Genomic DNA, 20,948 nt, shown 5'->3' with positions numbered 1-20,948 from the left:
TCAGAGCTACAGCACTGTGAAGCTACTGCACAGAGAAGTCTATGTAGTCTTCTGTAAGTAGCACAGGATGTGCTGGTGTAACAGTGGTGTCCTGTGCACCGACAGACACAGAAGTGCTGACCTGAGATTGGCCCATAAGTAATTAAATATTACAGCGGTCATAAGGATCTGTTACTGTTATGAAACACTTCTGGGGTAAACAGCAGAGAAGGAGAGAAAATTGGAAGAGAGGGAGAGAGAGAAAGCAAGAAAGAGATGGATCTGGCATTATTTCAGTCAGGAGGGTATCATCCTGGATCAAAGCTGTAAAGAGTTTCTTGCTCAGCCCAGTGTTCCTGCTGCTCCAGTGTTCATAACATCTCATCTGACTGGCATCAGAACAGGGTTACAGCTAGCTGGCATCAAGATCCGGATCTTTCTGTGTACACTCGGCAAACACACACAGAGCTTGGCCTATGGTACATAGAAGCCCTTCTTCTTCTTCACAAATGCTGTCTGTACAGTAGCTTGCTAATATCTGACACTAACATTCTGGCATCGACTGTGGATTTTACAGAACACGGAGACATTATAGAATACCTAGAACATTATAGAACATTTGTTCTTGTGAGCCTGTCTCTCGGCTCTGCTCTCTTCTCCACAGCTCCACACATCCTCCATCCTACAGCCAGCCATCCTAACTTGTTTATGTGAGATATATAGAGAAAAAGAGAGACCAAACTGAGACCAAATCCCATTACATAACCTGACTTGTGAGGGAGCAGTGATCGGCGTGTGTGTGTGAGTGTGTCCCTGTCTGTGCGTGTAAGACAGTATATGCGATGGGTTTGTGTGTCAGTGGAGGATTGCACTAATGCCCTGTGCTGGCAGTTGCTGGCTGGATCTACGGCGGGACGCCAAGGCTAAATGAAGGAACTGGAACAGTAATCACATCTTCAGCTCCCTGGGCTAGGTCACTGGGGTGGGACCAAACAACATCGTCCCCACAGCTGAGGATGATGAGCAGTGTGTCACGTACCTGGGCAGACAAGGCCCCGGTGGGATGGGGACTTTTATTTGAATTATTATTATTATTAAAAAACGATATGGTTATATAAAACCGACTCACTTGATTTGAACAGAAACACAGAACAGTCCAATCTATCATCAACTCAAACATGATGTAACAGACACAGACGTAGGGCAAATTAATGAAAGTAAAAAAAAATGACGTTGTGCCTGTATGCATGTGCAGCAGCTTGTGTAAGATGTTGCACGTCTGCTAAATGCATAAATGTAAATGTTGACAAGTCAGCGCAGAACAGTAGATCTGACGTCTATGGGACTCCTTAGTTCAGGGTTTACTTGAAATGGACCTAGACTATAAATAACAAACACAACAGAAACAGCTCCTAACCACTACTTGCATATTGTATCACTATAACCATTGTTGTGCAGTTACATACAGTAGATTGTAACTTTATTTATCACACAGATGATTGTTGCTGACAAGAGGAATATACAGTAGGGCAAATGATGTTCTGCAGTATTGTACCAAGGACATGTACTGAATGTGCACTGTAGGGTTGCTAAATGCATAAATGTAAATGTTGACAAGTCAGCGCAGAACAGTAGATCTGACGTCTATGGGACTTGTGAATATACTGTTGGATTAGTGGGGTGTCTGCTCCCTAACTGTCTGAGATTAGTGCTAAAACCAATTGGCCAGTCATGTCTGAGATTAGCTAGTGCACAATAAACTAGACAGAGTATGAGAAAGCATAGCCTGACGGATCTCACTGGAGATCTCTGACCAGGACCCAACCATACTGTAGCAAAATGTTAGACCGTCAAACAGCATGGCTTGCACACACCACAACTAGACAACCATATAGTTTTCTCAGATCAAAACTAAACCACCAATGTTCAAGACATGTGTACTGACATCATGTGTACTGAGAACCGGTGACGTTGGACTAAAATGCAGAGGCTAGTGGTTGTGATAGTTACAGTAATAATCAATCAACGGTTGAGGTGACCTGCAGCTGTCTGATCCTCTCGCGCCCTCTAGTGTTTAGTTTCATGGAAGCTTTATATCCGACTGACTAACAAGACCTCCGTTGTTCAAATACTTTAATAATAATTGAAATAATATGGTAATAATGAATGTATTCTAGTTGCATGTAGCATTCACTTCACAATGTCATCGTCGTTTGATGCTGTCATTCTCCAACTATTGTGCCGCACCCACCCCTTTGGGTTGCATAGTAAAAAGCGCACCGTGCCAGCTGTGGTTATAAACTGATAGTACAAGGAGAATTACCTGCTCGCTTCTTCTGGATAGGGGCTTGCCTGCAAGACTCGCACTGTATGGACCTGGTCTAGACTTTTCCCCTTTTTGGGATAGTAGAAAAAGTATACTAGATGTGATACGCATGATTTGATACAACGCATTTAACCTGACACAAAATTTGCCTTTATACGTTGAGACTTCAGAGTTGCTTCTCTGAGAAGATAAAAAGTTCGACCCCAACATGGCTTCCGCTACAGGTGACCGCGGAGACGAGCAGGTGAGAGGTCTGGTAAATCTTATGACGCTTGATTGCGGATTACAATTGTGGTCCTTTCCTGCAATACTTTGAACATTATATGTGTACTTTGCATATAGGTGAGTTTTAATATTGGCCAATGCTTTCAGTTCAATGTGCCACACTGGAGTGTTTTCACTTGCTTACTGTTTTGCAAGTTTTGAATCAAGAAGTCTCGACACGGAAGGTCGTAAAAACTGTCACTTGAATTCTTAAACTCGACTACGCGCAAACGTGGAATGCATTCTTTATAATAGTTTTATGGTTTTTCTTACCGAGTCACTTAACTGTGTTTACAACTAATCACTCCTGTCAATGTATATTGTGTTAATCCTTGCTATGGCACGAAACTGAAAATGACTTGCATTATCGGTTACATATGCAGGTAAAAATATGATGTGTGGGGTTACTCTTTTTTGCATTTGTTGAATGCAAAATACCTACATACCATTACTGCAATTGTACTGTAATATAAACAATGTATGTTTTACAAATGAAACTCTATGAACTGTAAATACACTGCCAGCTAAGGCTCCAGATGTTTGGCTAGACTTGATCTTAAGCCATCAGTCACATTTTTCCAACAGAATGACTGATGATGTTGTAGGCACAACGCAAACACACTGGGTGATCCCTGCCATCAAGACATGTGTGACTGCTTTAGTCTGTAGACATATTACATACTCTTTGAATGCAGACATGTCTGTGGCCCAATGGGGAGGCCGAGAGGCAGGGGGGAGGGCTTTCTAAGAATTGTCCTTTACAGTATTGAAAAATAGAGATAAAAAAAACTTTGATTCCATCCAATCATGTGTGGATGTGCATGCAATCTCTGAGTAGTCACTGGGTCATGGCCAAGGGTTCTCATCTCTCTTGGAGGAGCAATATTTAGTATTAAGGAAGTAACTACAATAACCACAAGCTCTCATACCCCAATATTCAAGGAGACAGAGACGTCAGGTCAACTGACCTCAGCAGTGCAACGGCCGAGAGAAGGGGTTGTGTGATGACACACGTCTCGCCCCTGTCATGATAACGTTCACACCCATCCTTCGCCTGTATAAACGTCTCCCCCATGAAACACAGACAAGTGGATGAGAGATCCTGCTGATGATGTCAGAGCCTCATGTACTGGGCGGTGACGGGGCGAGCATCGCCGCAGACAGACACAATGGGTCCGGCGTGAATGAAGCACTTTGTCAGGCTCCCCTTGACCCCACAGGGGTGGATTAATGATTCCCCCTGTCAGCCTTCTTGATCCAGAATGGTGAATGACTGTCTCTTTCAGTTTCTGCTTGACCTGATATGGCGGATGAATATGCCCCTGTACCAGTATCTACTTGAACCACACTGGTGCATGAATGCGTCTCTGTGTCACTGTCTCCTGGGCTGGAACGGAGGAGTGAGGAGGTCCATGGGCTTCCCCCTGGTGCAATAGTAGCACCACCACGTTCTACAACAATGCAGCTGACTAGCACCAGCATGATGTTATGAGTCAGTGTGTGTGTGTGTGTGTGTGTGTGTGTGTGTGTGTGTGCGTGCGTGTATGGATTGCCACACAGCTGTGACTGATGTCATGACACAACTGATGCTGTTGTAATGATCTCACTGACAAGCTAGTATTGAAATACAAGTTTTAACTGCTGAAAAGAATGACACATCTGGGGCTGTAGTGGCAAACATGCCTTGCTCAAAGGCATGTTGGCAGTTCACAAGGTATCCCACCAAGGCTGGGATTTGAACCAGAAACCCACTTTCTGTTTCACAATAACACATTATATATTGAGTAGCCAATCTCATCATTGTTCCTTGTCCCCAAAGCGGTACTGGCAGTACTGTTGTACTTTAGCATGGGTCACGTTGGTTAATAATTCTTCATCACAATGAAGAACTACACTCTTACTGCTTTGCATTTCTATCTAGTATAACACCAAAGGAAGATACCGTTGAGAGTGCAACATGCTAAGAAATACCATTTCGTAATTCTAAACTTCTGAACTTCTAAACTTCTTCTAACGCACCTGCTACATGAAACATACAGCCCTGTAGCCTCTCTGCCTGCAGGTAAACAGTCTCTACAGGTGGTAAACGCAAGAGCATCATCAGCTCAAGCAGACAGTTATGAACGTCACTTGGGGCTAAAGTCACCTATCTTTATGGTTTCTTTGATCCTCATCTTCCTTTGAAGCAGCCGTTCACAAAGACTAACTGGTGTGACATTCACAGTGTTTCCCCTACCATTATATTAGGGGTGCGCCCCGCCCCCCCAACGGCACCCCCCGTCCCCCCAACGGCACCCCCCGTTCCCCCAACGGCACCCCCCGTCCCCCCAACGGCACCCCCCGTCCCCCCAACGGCACCCCCCGTCCCCCCAACGGCACCCCCCGCCCCCTCTGGAAGGTCAAGTTAATAATATATATCCTATATATATTTTTTTTATATATTTTTTTTTATATAGCACCAGATCACAAAATAAGTCATTAAAGGTTACCTTTCCTATAAAACAAGTCTATAGCTTGCTCTTTTATTAAACAAACTAAATGGCCTTATGTTATTTATCTTATTTACACGACGGCATGTCATTTCTGTCTCTACATGGTCGGGCGACCATGTACCATGTCTCTACATGTTTGCCCCCCCCCCTCCCCAAAGCTGTAAACCTAGGGGAAACACTGATTCGTAACATAAAGAGTGACAGTTCAATACCAAGCCAGTTCTTCTCTGAAAGGAAGAACTGCACATTGAGAGGATGCAGAAAAAAAACTAATATTTAGACATGACAATCCCTTGCAAATGATTGGAGCAACAACAGATTATGTCAGCTATTATTTCCAATTATGTCATCACAATTATGTCAAACAAACACTCGTGTTTACTGTTGACCACAAGAATGACCACAGCCTTAATGCCTGGAACAGGGTTATACAAAGTTCTCGATCTCTGGTTACACTATTGCTTTCAGTACCTATCAAATTTCTTATTTTTACTTTCTGACTGTGCACCTCAGTGGAGTTCGCTGTGAAACCACACTAAGCGCTCAACTCATGTTCTGTGTGTGAGACAAAGACAAGTGATAAATCTGACTGTGAACTCGAAATAAAGACATAGATCTTCTTTCTCTCCCTCTCTCTGGGTGTCCTGATAGGCCATGTGTGCTGTGTAAGGCGTTATGCTTGGATGATCTACCAGGAACAAGAAGCTCTCTTATTGTTTGTAGCTATCTGGTTGTCAGAGAGAGAATTAGACCATCCTAGACCATGACTTCAGAGTAAAGGGTAGTTTAGTGATGGTCTACTTGCTCCCAAAAGTCTATTTTGTGACAGAGGTGTTTAGCCGAAGCCAACAGGATTCTTCTCTTTAGCCGGTAGTTAGTCTGGTAAATGTCTAATGTGTTTGTTTCTGGCCAACTTGTATCCCTCGTGTCACCATGTGGAAGGATCAGGTTACCATTATCATAAACACATACTGTATATGTAAATCAGGCCATATTATACGTGCATTCAAAGAATTATTATTTGGGTATAAAGTACTGTTATTCTTCATCATGTCATGGTAGCTGTATGTGTTTAGAGTTGAATTACAGGGTGTGAGAGAATGTGAAAATGTGTGTAGCTGTGAAGCATGTTAGCATCTGTGAAGCAGTAGTACATGTGTTTGCACTGTGGAGACTCTCCCATGCTTGACTGACTGGAGTTTAATCAGTCACCAGTAAGGTTAGGCTGTGTTACACCCAGTGCTCGCAACTAACTTTTTTCCTCACTGTCCCAGTACCAGTGCAAAATTAACCGTCCCAAACTGAACTCGACCTGTCCCAAAATGTACATTCTTGTGTTTTTGCATTTCAATTCTTGCATTTCAATTCTTTCAATTGAAACCTTTTGTTTGTAAAGGTTTAAAAAATATTTTTTTTCAAAAAAAATTGGTTTACATCATTGATGAGGACTGTACTAAACTCTACTGTACTCTTACACTGTGGCTAGGTCTGCAGAGGTGAGATCTGTCACCAACAATGACCTACTCCTTTCTCCTCAGCTGAGGGTGTTTCTGGGAAGGGAGAGTAGGAGTTACCTTTTTTTATCCAAACAAACAGAGACTACACAGTTATTTGATAGACGTTTGTGTAAGTGTAAGTGAGTGTTTTTTGTTGTTGCTTTGTACGACTTCATTTGAGTGCTAATCTAAAGCGACTCAGATGCTTAGAGCACTACTGACCTGTTGGTCGACTAGGAATCCAAATGACAGCTGCTGTCTTGTAAATTGGTATTTACGGTGGTTGTCATTACTGTCAGGCAGGATGTTGGCCATCTTCTGTAGCAGCTGTACATGTATCTGGTAACATTATGGTAACACGTGCTGATACTGCACCTGTCAGGTTAAAACACACCAGCACAACAGCGTGGAAGGTTAGGTTGTAACACGCCTGTATATCACTGTCACACACCATGTAACAGTAAACAACCGTGGACAGGTGTATGCTAAGTGGCCTGTTGGAAGTAAACATGAATGGAGTTTAGATAAGTCAACAGCTGTCTTAGATCCCAGGCCTGAACACCTAACTTCCTGGAACATATTCTCCATTACTATTCCCCCTTATCTCTCTGTTCTTCTATCTCTCTTTCACACAGACAAAAACACACATTCACACAAACACTCACTCTATTATAGGTAAATGTGTAGATGGAAGACAAGTGAAATCAGAATTTAATAGTTTAATAGAGTTTAATAATGACACATTGTTTATTCAGACTTGATTTAGTATGACTTCTAGATATCCCTTTAGAATCTATTTTGAGCATCATGGCAGATCGTTTGGACCCTTTGATTAGCTCATGAATTAGTATTCCCTTTGCCTGCAGGTTGTCATGGAGAAACCATGCTGTTATTGTTACCATGGTGATATTCCAGCACGGAACTCCCGGTCAGGAAGTCACATGGATTTGTATTATGTCTCCCTTTCTCTCTGTCTCTCCTTCTTTACCCTCCCTGTCTTCCTCCACGTGGGTCGTCATTGTCCTCTGGGTTTGAATAGAGGCAGTGTGATGGACAGATTCTTGTAGAATGTTATCAGTAGAATGCAGCTGTCCTACCATGTCATATCTAACATATTTCTTTTCTGTTCTTCTCTGAATCTGACAGAACGTCGATGGTCTTATTGAGCCCACTTATGGAAGTGTTGCCTTAGACAACCTTATTGTGTTTGGCAGTAACAGCACCCTTTCCTGTAAAAGCTCTTTTTTTTCAACACATTTTAATGGGGGACTTCTTCTCAGAACCCACCTGGGCTGATCTTATCAGACAGATAAAACAACACGACTGGATCTGCCAACACATGACTGGATCTGTCAGTTTTAGAATGCTCTAAAAACTCTTCCAACCTGCAATCTGGGAGAGGGCAGCTCACTGAACCAGATTTATGATGTCATGGTGATATGATCTATTCAACCCAAGCAAATTAATTCGGTTTCACAATCAATGCTGTATTGTAGTGTAGAAACTAAATGTTTTTGATATGGGGGGGGGGGATACACCATCTCCCCTCCTCTCCTCTACCATCCTTCTCGCCTCTCATGTCAAGTAGATCTAGCTCATTAGTCCTCATCATCTTTCGTGTCATGTCCCCCACCCCTCTCGCTCCCTAGCCAGGGAACACAGAGACGCACTCTGACAGCTGATGCTCTCTGGTGTTGCATTGATGTGCTGCACAGCAACACGAGAGTCGTATCAGAGACTGATCCCCAGTGTTCTGTTAGGGCTATGTATGCACGTTCCAGTGGCTTCCTACAACATGCATAAACCTCCTGTGCATTGTGTCTTTTTAGCTTACCTATCCAAAAAGTAGTTATTGTATAATATACTGTACTTATGATCTGAATGGGTATGAAACGATCCAGCCTTAATCCAGGGTTTGGCGTTGTGTCTGTGTGTCTGAGTGCTGCTGCTAGGACTGATCAGTGCACTTCGGATGTTCCTAAGTGGTCAGCTATGTCACATGGCCGTATCCTTGGCGATGGGTTTATTGAATAAGTCATGTTCTGAGGCATCCTGCTTTGTGGGATGCCAGTGGAAGTGGCTGGTTTATTGGTCGTAAAAGTTGCCTTGAAAGGTCGTATTTGATTAGGGAGTTGCCAGCCTGGGGAATGTTCAAGATCGATTTGTAAAAAATGAGATTTCACAGTGCACACACATACAGGCATTCATGCAGTGACACGTGCTTAACACACTCGCACACATACACACATTTAAAATGTGACATTATCTTCAGTGGACCCTGTCTGAACATGCCTGTGATAGTTTAGTGGACCATCAGCGAATCATCAAATCTCATATTGCCCATATTAGAAAACTCCAAGGACAAGAGTTACTCATTAATGGAAAGTCCCATAGCGGTATATTTGATGTTAGTGTTGATAGAAAGCACCAGGCACCTTTATCTTGTTACTACACTCGTAGCCCACTAGTGTGGAGTGGAGTAATTGACTAGGTTGTGTGATGTGGTTGTACAGTTCTGCTGTTTGCTGTGTGGAACCATGACTATTGTGCTGTGCATCTCTCTCTCTCTCCGTTTTAGACACACAGAAAGGAGTCGAGCTTGGGGACATGAACACACATCAGACTGTGTTTTCTGTAAGCTGCTCTAATAGGGTGCTGTGTTGGACGTGAGTGAGATACTGAACGATATAGGTCATCATGGATGGCTAGTCCAAGGCAGACCCTAACAGATCCTGAAGTCAAATCAGTTCATCATCAACAAGGAGGAGACTAAAATATAGCTAGTTCCTGCTATTTTGTTTAATCTGTGACAATAGACCTATAGTCATATCCTACAATATCCCATGCTTCAATTTGACTTTTGATGACCTCATAAGATGTTTATGTTGTGGATTGAACCCAACCCAGAACAAAGACAGCTTTCACACTGTGGCTTTAACAGTTTTGTGTGTAAATTGTCTTTTTCCCCAAACAGGTAGATTTGGTCCTATTGCTTTATTGTAGAGAGAGAGAGGGAGAGACAGACAGAGGAAGGCGGAGGGAGAGGGAGAGAAAAATAGAAAAATACAGTGCTGTTTATAGACTGAAGGATAAGTGCTACATTCCTTAGCACAGTGGGATGTGGACACTCCAAGTGAGGAGATCCCTCCACACTCCTGTCTATGTCATCCACATTAAGAGCTGACAGTCTTCTCTGGGTTTCCTGGAAGAGAGACTCTCCCTGACTGTCATCTGTGCCTGCAAGCCGTGGGGTGACCTTTGACCCCTGGCAGAGGATTGTTGTTTTGGCATCTCCGAGCTCCTAAAACAAACAGCATTATGCGATCTCAGTTTAGACTGCAAACCGGCTGTGTGGATTACAGTAAATATGACAGAGACAAATATGTCTTAGCCTTTAGCCTCTTGTCTGGTTGCGTGTAAAAAATCATCACTTGACGTTTTGGTTGATAATAGTTAAAGCTATTGTATCCAGGAACTTTCTTCTGTGTGGATGTGTGTGCATGTTCATGTATGTGCATATGTGTGTGCTGACATCAGCTAGTGCCTCTCTGTGTGGGAGGCAGAGAGGGCCAGAGAAAGACAACATCACAGTGCACCTCTGAGCCCTGAACAAGGTGGAATACAGGTGTTGCTTATATAATCAACATGTGGATGGATTTGGATGGCCTTGTAGGAGGTATGTCCTGACCAAGTAGTTCCTGTGTTTACTCTGGCTGGGTTCACAAACCGCCAAAACAGGAAAGAAGATAGGAGACTGGAGGCTATATAAGGGTTAAGTACACTGTAGCCTAAGATCCAGTTTGTGATTGTGTGTGTGTGTCTGGGGGGGGAGTGTATGTGTGTTTTAGTGTGTGTGTGTTAGTGTGTAGTCTAGTCCTGCCAGAGTGAATTGAGGGCGAGGCAGGCAGAGGAACACTGGAGCGACAGGACTGGTGTTATTTTCAGAATGAGGGAGGGCGAACTAGAGGGGTGGAAGGAGAGATGGAGGGAATACAGTGCTGTTTCTGCAGATCTCAGGCAGCAGCTGTTGCTATTGGTTTGAATTAAACAGAATGTGCTTGTTGCTTCTCTAAACGCCACATAAGCAAATCATTTAAGCACACAATGTATGCAATCCACATGATAGAATCAACCATCAACATCTGTCCAGGTCTTCTTGCACAAACAGCCCTGATTAAAGGAACAATCAGCGTTTCAACCCGAACCTGTTCGTCTTAATGAACAGAGGACATTTTCACTCTGCTTTGATCTTGTTTCTGTCGTGACTGATGACGTCCAGCAGGGGGCAGAATGGAGAGGCTTCGGCAGGAGACAAAGAACTTTCCTTTGGAGCATCAGGATGAAGACGTGTCTGAAACTGGATCTATACTTCAGTCGTACCCTCAGAGTGAACGGTCAGGGTCGATTCAGCTTGATTAGGAGAGGACCAGCTTTCACACACATGCCCCTGAGCACACGTGTCGAAGCATATTTACGTGCGCCAGTATGATGCTAGGAAAAGGAGCCTGGTTAAAAAAATGGCGACAGAGGTTGAGAATGTAAATGTTGCAACTATGCCAGATCTCATCCCTTTCCAGCTTATCCCTGATTAAAGGAACAATCAGCGTTTCAACCCGAACCTGTTCGTCTTAACGAACAGAGGACATTTTTCCCTCTGCTTAGATCTGTCCTGTCCTGAACATCTTTTGTGCAGCTCTATCTCTCCCCACTGATCTAGTCTTTAAGCTGACATGGGGATGAAAACAGACAGCTACCCTCCCATCCACCCCCCGTCCACCTCCCCCCCTCCCCGTACACCTCCCCCCGTCCCTAGTACACACACCCTCTTAGCTGGGGGCGGAGGTATGCTGCCCTGTCCTGCTCCACTCTGATGCCCCCTACATGCGGTCTGGTTTTACTGGGTGGAGGTTGATCCAGATTTAATTGTACTGGGAGTTTGGTGCAAGCTGGGATAATCCCATCATTTCAGGAAAACCAGTAGGGACTCATTTTTAGGTTCTTTATTAAAAATCTTGGAAATTGGAAACTCAGAAATGTTAGTCTGTCTCATGTAGGGATTCCCTTAACCCCTCCCCTCTCTCTCTTGGTGCCACAGTGTGTGTGTGTGTGTGTGTGTGTGTCATGGGTGGTGAGTATGAGGTAGTGGTAGTCATGATGACACCACTGACGGGTGCCAAGGCACCGGGAGCGCTGAGGGACAGTCAGTCCCTGTCTCAGCTGGTGTGTGTATTTCTCTCCTCTGCCCTCTCTTGAGAAGGACTTTAGGCTCCTCGCTAAAAAACAGAGTGGACTCTGCTATGGACAGTGTGGGTAGAGATAGTGGAGGGGAAAGAGACATCACTCCAACAGCTCGCTCACATCCAGCCCTCTCATTGTCTTTCACACCAGCTCTCACTGATTTTTTATGATGTTTTTCTTTCTGTTTTCTGTTATCTCTAACGTTTTTTCTGTCTGTTTTTCTCTCTTTATCTGTCTCTCATTCTCCTTTACTGGTTGTCTCTCCCCATCTCCTCATCGCTCCCTCCCTCTCTTCCTTTCACCCTCCCTCGCTCTCTTTCTCTGAGTCCCTGCCCCTCTCTTTCTCTCTCTCCTTTCTCACCCTCCTTCTGTCTCCCTCCCTCCCACCCTCCCAACCATGCCAAGGAGAGCAAGGGAGTTTTCTCCATTAGTGCCATTTAGCTTGAGAGAGAGAGAAATAGAGAGAGGGTGAAGCCAGTAGAAAAGTGCTCTACACGTAGCTGTGAGAGTGGTGGGTAGCTGAGCCGAGCCAAACCAGCAGAGTAGAGGTGACTACTGTAACCCACGGATTATTGATTCATACTAATATTCATCTCTCTGTGTATCTGACTCTGACTGTTGCTTCTCATCAGAGCTCTGCTCCCTGACTTCCAGAGCGTGTGGGAGATAGAGTCATCCGGAGGCTGAGCACTGCAACTGGAGAAAGTGTGCGTGAGTGTGTTTGTGTAAAAGAGACTGGAGGTATGTGTGTGTCTGTGTGTATGTGCGTGCCAGAAAGTGCATGAGCTTGTGTCAGCGAGGATTGTGTATATGAGAGAGAGAGAGAGAGAGAGAGAGAGAGAGAGAGAGAGAGAGAGAGAGAGAGAGAGAGAGAGAGAGAGAGAGAGAGAGAGAGAGAGAGAGAGAGAGAGAGAGAGAGAGAGAGAGAGAGAGAGACTTAGCCTGTTGGTCTATTCACCCAGTGAGCTAGCCAGGCTTTGGGGCAAGTAGTCAGGCAGGCTGCTCTGCTCATGGACTAGGGAGCTCTGAGTTCTGGACTCACGGCACCACACTTCAGAAGGAGCCGCTCCTCTGCTGCTGTGCTCTTCATGTTGGACTAAGGACCAGTGAAGGTCCAGAAGCCAGGATGAGTGAGGAGGCCAGGGGGGGAACCCCAGCCAGGACTGCCTCTGCGAACCGCAAGAAGAAAGGCAAGAAGGTAACAGGCGATCCACTAAGCTCTTCCAGAGATCCACTGAGATCTCTGTTGTGTCTATTAGAGGTGGCTCTTATTAACAAAGATACATTTAGCTGGGTATCTGTAAACAACACGCTGGTGTGCTGACACATACTGACAGATTTGTTTTTAAAAAGGAAAAAGAAGAGAGAAAAGAAAACAGAAAGCTTGTTTCAAAGACATGGCGTTTTTTGTACTGTTGATCTGAGAATGAAATGAAACATATTTACGGTTTTGTCCTGAAGCAAGTATGTTTATAGTCTTTGAGCTCTTGGTTTGTTCTGGCACGAGGCTGTCGTTGAGATCTTACAGAAGGCAATGTGTAACACAGCTGTACTCGAAGCAAGTACATCAAATGCAATGATGGATCACAGCGACCGAATTCTGTTCTGTTCTTATGAAAACAGTCAGAAACAATGGACAGGCTAAAGACACCTGTTACTGTAGCTACTGGTAGAGAGAATGCAACGGCAGCCATACAAAACAATAGCTGCTCGAGCAAAGGGATGACACTCAACAGTGTGCTCCTCTCAGCTTCTGCAACGCTTCCAGGGGGCACGATCTGCTGGCTAAGACTTTAGAATTTATTGGCCGGGCAGGCTGGTTGGAGAGTATGTTGTGCAATTGAACCTGCTTGGTAAGCAGAACTTTACATGGTGTTACTACTGTGTTTCCTGCCTGCTCAGCTTTTTCAGTTATGTGCTAATGGGGTGGGGAGGATTCTGCCCCAGGTCTCTTACATGGGAGAGTAACAGGTGCTGGCTCAGAAAGGGGGAGTCGGGAGGATGGAGGGCACCTCCTTTGTTTGGCCCCGGGTGTGGCGAGGAGGTGATAAGGGAAGATGTAGCTTAGTAGTTTGTAAGAGACCATTTTTCTTTGTGGTAGATGAGGAATAAAAGATGAGGGAAGGAGAGGAGAGAAGAAGGGGGAGTGGAGGAGAAAATATAGAAGAGTGGAAGTGAGATGAGAGGAGAAAGGAGAAAGGTGGAGGAGATATGAGGAGAGTTTGGAAAAACAGAAAAGGAGATCAGAAGAGTGAAGAGAGGAAAAGAAAATAGAGAAGAGAGTAGAGGACTAGTAAAGGAAAAGAGAGGAGGGGAAGGAGAGGACTGAGGGTGAAATGAAAGAAAGAGAGAGGAGAAAAGGGGAGAGGAGGGGGAAGGAAGGAAGATGAGAGATTGATGTTATCTCTGAGCAGGCTCCCATTAGTGCTCCTACCTTACCAACCTGTTGCTAGGGACACACAGCATCCGTTTATCCTGGAGACACAGTTAACACCACATCCACACACTACACATGTGGTATTTCTTATCAATGTCAATTATATGTTTACCCCTTGTCTGTCTATGGGTTGATATTTGAAATAAGTGTTTGGATTGTTAGGAAAGTAAATCCCCAGTTGAGTGGATTAACACCCTTTAGAGATTAACACACCCTAAACAGTGAATAATCCTGGTTGTCGATTTGAACAGGCTCCGTAAAGACAATTAAGAGATTTGGGTCTTCAGAGGCTGAGGAGAGGAAAGGAGTGGCTTTCTTTACTGCCTCTATAGTCTTGAGATGTGGATTGTTCTTATGTAGCTGTAATAAGAGTGGGTTTCTAACCTCTCTGTGTCAAGGAGTCCACTAGTACCTAGTAGACTGACAGACTAAAGCTGTGAGGACCAGACCATGACCTCACACCAAATATTGTTAAAGGTGTCACATTTTAGCTTAGTAAAATACAACGCGTGTGAGACACTCCCTCCCATGAGCTATAAAAGCAGTGTCGTCAGGATAGAAGAGTATGCTTCAGAAAACACGTTTTTTTTATTGTAATCACTGTTCTTGTAAACATAGGGCTGGTTTTATAGGTCACTGCTTGTGAATATGAGAAAGAGGAGGAGGGGGTAGAGAGAGAACGAGGGCGAGAGGGAGGAGAGAGAGGGCGAGAGAGAGAGAGAGAGAGAATATAAAGAGAAAAGGAAGAGAAGAGTGAGAAAGAGAGGAGTGAGAGAGAGAGACTGGAGAGAAAGTGCGAAAAAGAAAGAGAGAGGGAGAGAGATCGGAGTCTACATGGGGGACCTGTAGCTTTGGCAGGTGTGTTATTGGCTGTAGCCATGGCAACCAGAGCCCTGCTGTGAAGGAAAGAGGGAGAGACAGACACACACACATTTCTGTTGTGATGTTGGTTGTGGAAAACACTATGAATATAAAATTTAATAGGCGTGCAGAATATTGCACAGCATTTTACAAAATTGTACATAACCGTCATAATCTGTTGGCCTTTTGACATTTGTTTATATGACAATGAATAATAATATACAACAGCCCCAACCCCAGCCTCAAACCCAGCCCCAGCCCCAGCTTCACTTTAGAATGACTTCACTACACTATGTAATTTAAAGCCAATCTGGACATAGAGAGTTCTAATTGGGGAGCCAAGCAGGAAGTGAGTCTCGTAGGGTCCCTGCAGGCTCACTCAGTGTGTGTTTGTGTGTGTGTGTGTAAGTGTTTATGTAAGAGAGATAGTTTGTGTACTGAGGAGTAGGGGAGGGTTACAGGAAGAGACCATTTTGCTGACACACATACCAGACATATTGTACATTTGGATTCTGCCCTTTCTCTCCTTCTATCTCTATTTCCATCTCCATTTCTCTCTGAAAACATAAATGATTGCTTGGTAAACCTCCTTGGAAAGATGGCATGTTCATGAATAAATATTACCAAAGGTAAAGACACTTCAAAAGAAAGTCTTGCTCTTTTTGTTCCCCCCTCTCTTTCAATCTCTCTCTCTCTCTCTCTCTCTCTCTCTCTCTCTCTCTCTCTCTCTCTCTCTCTCTCTCTCTCTCTCTCTCTCTCTCTCTCTCTCTCTCTCTCCCCCTCCCTCTCGCTGTCACCCCCCCCCCTATCCCTCTCTATTCAATTAAAACTATCTAACTATGGGAGTCAGGTGGCTGAGCGGTGAGGGAATCGGGCTAGTAATCTGAAGGTTGCCAGTTCGATTCCCGGTCATGCCAACTGACGTTGTGTCCTTGGGCAAGGCACTTCACCCTACTTGCCTCGGGGGAATGTCCCTGTACTTACTGTAAGTCGCTCTGGATAAGAGCGTCTGCTAAATGACTAAATGTAAATGTAAATGTAACTGTGTTAGAGCTGTGCTTTGCTGGAGATCCATCTAAAGGACTTTCCTGCCTCATGAGGCTGTGCCCCTGGCATTGTGTTGGTGGCTGTTCACAGGCACACAAACACATACTTGTCATTGGATGTTACTGGTAGTTCACACAGTTGATTGAACAAATGTTGATGACTCATGTCCTGGACTTAAAATGCTCTCATCTGCCTCCCTGAATTTGGGTAAAGAACATTAACAGGAACTGTTTGACTAAAAAGGGTCATCTAGTTAGTATTTGTGGTGATTGTTGTGGGAGTAACTCTTGCGTAATGTACTTGTGTATGTGTGTGTGTATCCATAGTCACTGGCCAGTCTCTATTAGACAGGTGAATGTTTCATTTACAGGAATATATGGTTAATGGGTTACACAACACTGCCCACATACCAGCCCCACAATCTCTCTACTGCTCATCCGGGCCAATACTGGTTCATTTGGACTTCAGGAGGGATGAAGTAGGTGGGTGGCTAAGAGATGAGCACCCTAGGCTGGGTGCTCATCTCCTTGGGTTTTTCTCCCCCAATCCTCATCCCTGTTACCATCCCCGTCACCTCCACCACTAACACCACCATCGCCCCCAGTGTCATGTCCAACACCACCACCTCAAACACCATCATCTCCACCATAGTCATCACCACCACCACAACCCACCAACCAAACACCACCACCACCATACCAACCTCTACCATCACTCCATCACCATCACCACCATCATCACAATCACCTCCACCATGACCATCAGCCTGCAGCGTGACTGCAGCTCAGAGGCTCTCCCTCAACTCCAGATTAGGTTCTGATCCTGCCTGTAATCCCGGTTGGAATGTCCAGCGCTGGCGCAGCAGCATTCCTGAACCTTCCGTGGTGCAGACGGAGCGAGGCAGGGCGAGTCAGGGCTTGCTGTTCCCAGGATCTCTGGTGTCCTTACGGAACCCGATAGTGTTCCTACAGCCATGGTTAGAAAAGCTCCTTCCTGTGGAGTTGTGTGTGTGTACTAGCAGTGAGTGGTTGGGATGCTTGTCTCAGGTCCAGGTGATGGTAATAATAATATAATATTTCACGAATTGCAGCTATAGAAGACATAATCCCTATAAATATTCCCTACCATCTAGGTGTACAACTGAAGTACAGTAGCAGTCTGCCTGCCATGTTTCCATGAATCTTATTTGGCAAAACTTGAATAAAGTGACCTTGAAATTTAATGAAACTGTAATAACACCCTATTGATAAAGTATTTCATTGGTTTTATCTGATCCATTGCAGGGTGATTATAATAAATGTTTCTTATTAATTATGATGCACATCCTATTCACCTATAGATGGCTTGTGTATCATAAAGTTGTGTTAACTGAATGCTGGCTGATGCCAGCAAAAGCCATTCCGCTGGGCCATATGTGTTTTTTGCTGAGGCAGCCAGAGAGCAAATGCTGGTCTTGGCCGACCACCCCTAGATCAGGATGACTCTGTGTTCTTCTGGCTGGACCGGGTCTGTCTGGTTAATGTACAGAGTTCTGTCCACGTTCTGTCTGGGGCCCAGGAGAACAAGGGAACACCCATTTTCACACTTCCCCTCTCTTTACTGTGCCTGTCTCCCTCTTGCTCAATTACTCTTTCTCTATCGTTCTGAGGTGTAACTAAGTGACTCAGCCCTGATGCTGCAGAAAAGCCACAGACTAGTGCTATTTTCCTGGAAAATGCTGCATGATCCGTGCAAAAAAAAATGGCGCTTGTCCTCAGCATGTTCTTGTTAGTTCATTTGTGTATCGATCACCTGAAACATGTTTTTATGATTTCCCTAAAGTGGTTGTAATCACTGTAAGCACAATTTCTGTGAACAGTGCAAGACTTTGATGCAGGTCATTTAGTTGTTCAGCACTCTCCGGCAATTTGTCTGATACAGGCTGCCCATTCCTCGGTATCAGTAGCTGATATATAGTTGTGGTGTAGCAGAGGTGGTTTGGAATCACATGGAGCCCTGTCTTGACACTGTAGTGTCATCACAAGATGGCTTTCTTTAACAGGACTAAAAGAGAAAAAGGCTAAGGTCTATATTCCTGTTCAACACCAAGAACCTAGAAGAACCCGAGGACAGATGTAGTTCCCCTGAGCTGGGCCTCGGGGGGTCGTCTTGGAGACCTTTAATAAGAGTAGGAGTGAATAACAACTGCTTTACACAACTCTCCAAACGCATGGTAGTACTGCTGACCTCCTATGTAAAGACATGTTGAAGTGTCTGGGGAAATCTAATTTATCCTGTATGTATGGTCAATTTGATGGTGACCCCTCTCCCCAAGGGCTACATTCCATCTTGTACAGTATGCGTCTGCAAATAATTACGATATTCAGTCTGTGTCTGAAAAGGCACAGGACCATGATCTATTGAACAATGGCAAAGAATATGGGTTCAGCCCTTTTTTTGTTTACTACAACCCAAGCCATGAATCAGGACTTTAATGACAACCTGACTTAATTAGGCTTTAATTTCCCTTGTGTCACGGTAGTTATGGTTTAGCTCAAATCTCCATTGGTTTCCACTTGTTTTCTAAGCTACTATATGCTATGCTAACACCTGATTCTTCAGTGCTATGGAGCGGAGTCCTAGGTGATAAGTTGATTCCAGAGAAAGTGCTGATGTGTACAGAGTCAGTAGCTGGTAGCGTGGCTTTGTCTCCACAACCCCTGGCTGTATTAGCCTAATGAGGACTGACTAAGCAGAAGGCCCCAGCAGCAGCTGAATGTAGCAGTGGGGGACAGAGATACAGTGAGAAACGGACCCATAGATCAGTGTGTGCTGCTCAATACCTGGCCCAGACACACAGCTACACTGCAGCACAGTGTACTGAGACAAGTCAGGGGCAGGAATTGGGCTAGTAATCCGAAGGTTGCTGGTTCGATACCTGGCTGTGAAAAATTACGTGTCCTTGGCAAGGCACTTCACACTACTTGCCTCGGGGAGAATGTCCCTGTACTTACTGTAAGTCGCTCTGTATAAGAGCGTCTGATAAATGACTAAATGTAATGTAAATGTAAAGTCACATGCCTGTTTTACTTTCTTACTCAGGTAATCCAAACAGAGGCCTTGCTCTTTAGAAGAACTGTCCTGTACTGTCATGCATTGTCAGGATATGACACTCAGTAAGCAGGACATGGACTCACGCTCATGCACGCACACAAATAAGCAAACACATAGACACACAAACACACACACACACACACACACACAACACACACAGAGGCCCTCTTTATTAGATACAATGTAAACGGATGCTGTAGCCTCTTACAGGGCAAGGCTTCTCAATTCTTATGTTGATTAGATTTGATTGACCGGTAAAGTGCATGTGATGATGATGTGTGTAGTCCAATGTGACCATGCATCCATGGCAACAGGGTCTAGGAGATGATGTCATGCTGTTGTTTAGTGAAAACTAAAAGAGAAATAAAGGATAGAGAGAGGAGAGACAGAGAGAGGAGACATGATAGAGAGAAAGAGAGAGAAGAGAGCATAGCTTCCCAGAGACTCTGAGAGTGACTGAATTCAATTCAGTTCAAACCCCTTGGAAACACAGACTCTTGTTTTTACACCTTGCTAGGTGTAGACCCCTCAGACAAGAGGAGGAATGTTCTGGAGTGAGGCTCAGCCCAATTACCAGCATATTTCAAGCAGCAAGGTGAAGGATAGACAGAGCAGCAGCCCCAGTTCTGTGTGTTGGCCCTGGCCTAGAGGAGCAGCCCTGGCCGTCCCTTCTCTGTCACGCTGACTGTCCTCGTCCCATGTGTGTGTGTGTGTGTGTGTGTCTCAGTATCGTACTGTGTACCCTCGTCATAAACGTGCTGGAGGGACATGCCCCCTTGCCACATGCTTTACAGTATTTCCTGCCCACTCTCTCACTTTTTTCTACAGGGCTGTGTGTGTGTGTGTGTGTGTTGGTACAGTACGTGCATGAGTGTGTGATGCCAGGTGCTTTGATGTAGTGCTCTGCTGACTGTGGAAAGCTCCTCTCTTTGATTGGGGAATCCGGAGCTAAAGCAGAGCCCTGTTTCTCACACGACACGTACAACAGAGCTTCAGAACAGAGCAGAGACTCAATCGGACATGTGACAGGATGGTGTTTATACGACACATCAGATTTATTTTGAAAACTGAGTTTACATCAATGGTAGTATCAACCAAGAAACTTACTTTATTCTCTGCCATGTTGAAACATTCACTATTTACACCACAGTACAACAGTATGTGGGCCAAAAACACAGTTATTAAGATTACTTTTAAATCAGGCAGTGCAGGGTGTTGGCAGCTGTTTATGAGTGACCCTGTGAGAGGTGAGAGGTAGCCATCGTCTCTGCAGGTCCTTTTTTTAGAGTGCTAAAATCTTCTTCCCTGCCTGCCCATCTCCTCCCCCATCTCCTCCCCCATCTCCTCCCTTCTCTCTTTAAGTCTGACCTCCTAGCAGAAGTGGCAGTTACATGACATGCCAGGATTGCCCTTTTCCTTTGCCAGGGGGGAGGGAGCTTTCAGGACTGAGAGGTCTGTCTGTCTGTCTGTCTGTCTGTCTGTCTGTCTGTCAGCCAGCCTGTCTGTCTGTCTGTCTGTCTGTCTGTCTGTCTGTCTGTCAGCCTGCCTGCCTGCCTGCCTGCCTGCCTGCCTGCCTGCCTGCCTGCCTGCCTGCCTGCCTGCCTGCCTGCCTTCCTGCCTGCCTGCCTGCCTGCCTGCCAGCCATTATCCCAGCTACAGATAAGAGACCCAGAGACAGAGGGGCGGGGTGGACAGGCAGAGAAGGAAACAGAAGC

At 44.9% G+C, this 20,948-nt stretch overlaps 1 protein-coding gene across 1 annotated transcript in view; it reads left to right on the top strand.

The window, feature by feature from the left end:
- The first annotated feature begins 12,867 nt into the window (after window positions 1–12,867).
- Window positions 12,868–20,948, top strand: part of ank3b (ankyrin 3b) — an 82,672-nt gene continuing 74,591 nt past the window's right edge. The window contains exon 1 of the mRNA XM_067244242.1: window positions 12,868–12,993. Within this exon, the coding sequence (XP_067100343.1) occupies window positions 12,922–12,993 (72 nt within the window). The 5' untranslated portion in view covers window positions 12,868–12,921. The remainder of the gene's footprint in view (window positions 12,994–20,948) is intronic.

Source organism: Osmerus mordax, chromosome 10 (assembly GCF_038355195.1).
Source record: "Osmerus mordax isolate fOsmMor3 chromosome 10, fOsmMor3.pri, whole genome shotgun sequence".
In the NCBI taxonomy this organism is placed as follows: domain Eukaryota; kingdom Metazoa; phylum Chordata; class Actinopteri; order Osmeriformes; family Osmeridae; genus Osmerus; species Osmerus mordax.
The sequence above is the reverse complement of the archived record's forward strand: the minus strand, read 5'-3'. Positions and strand labels throughout refer to the sequence as shown.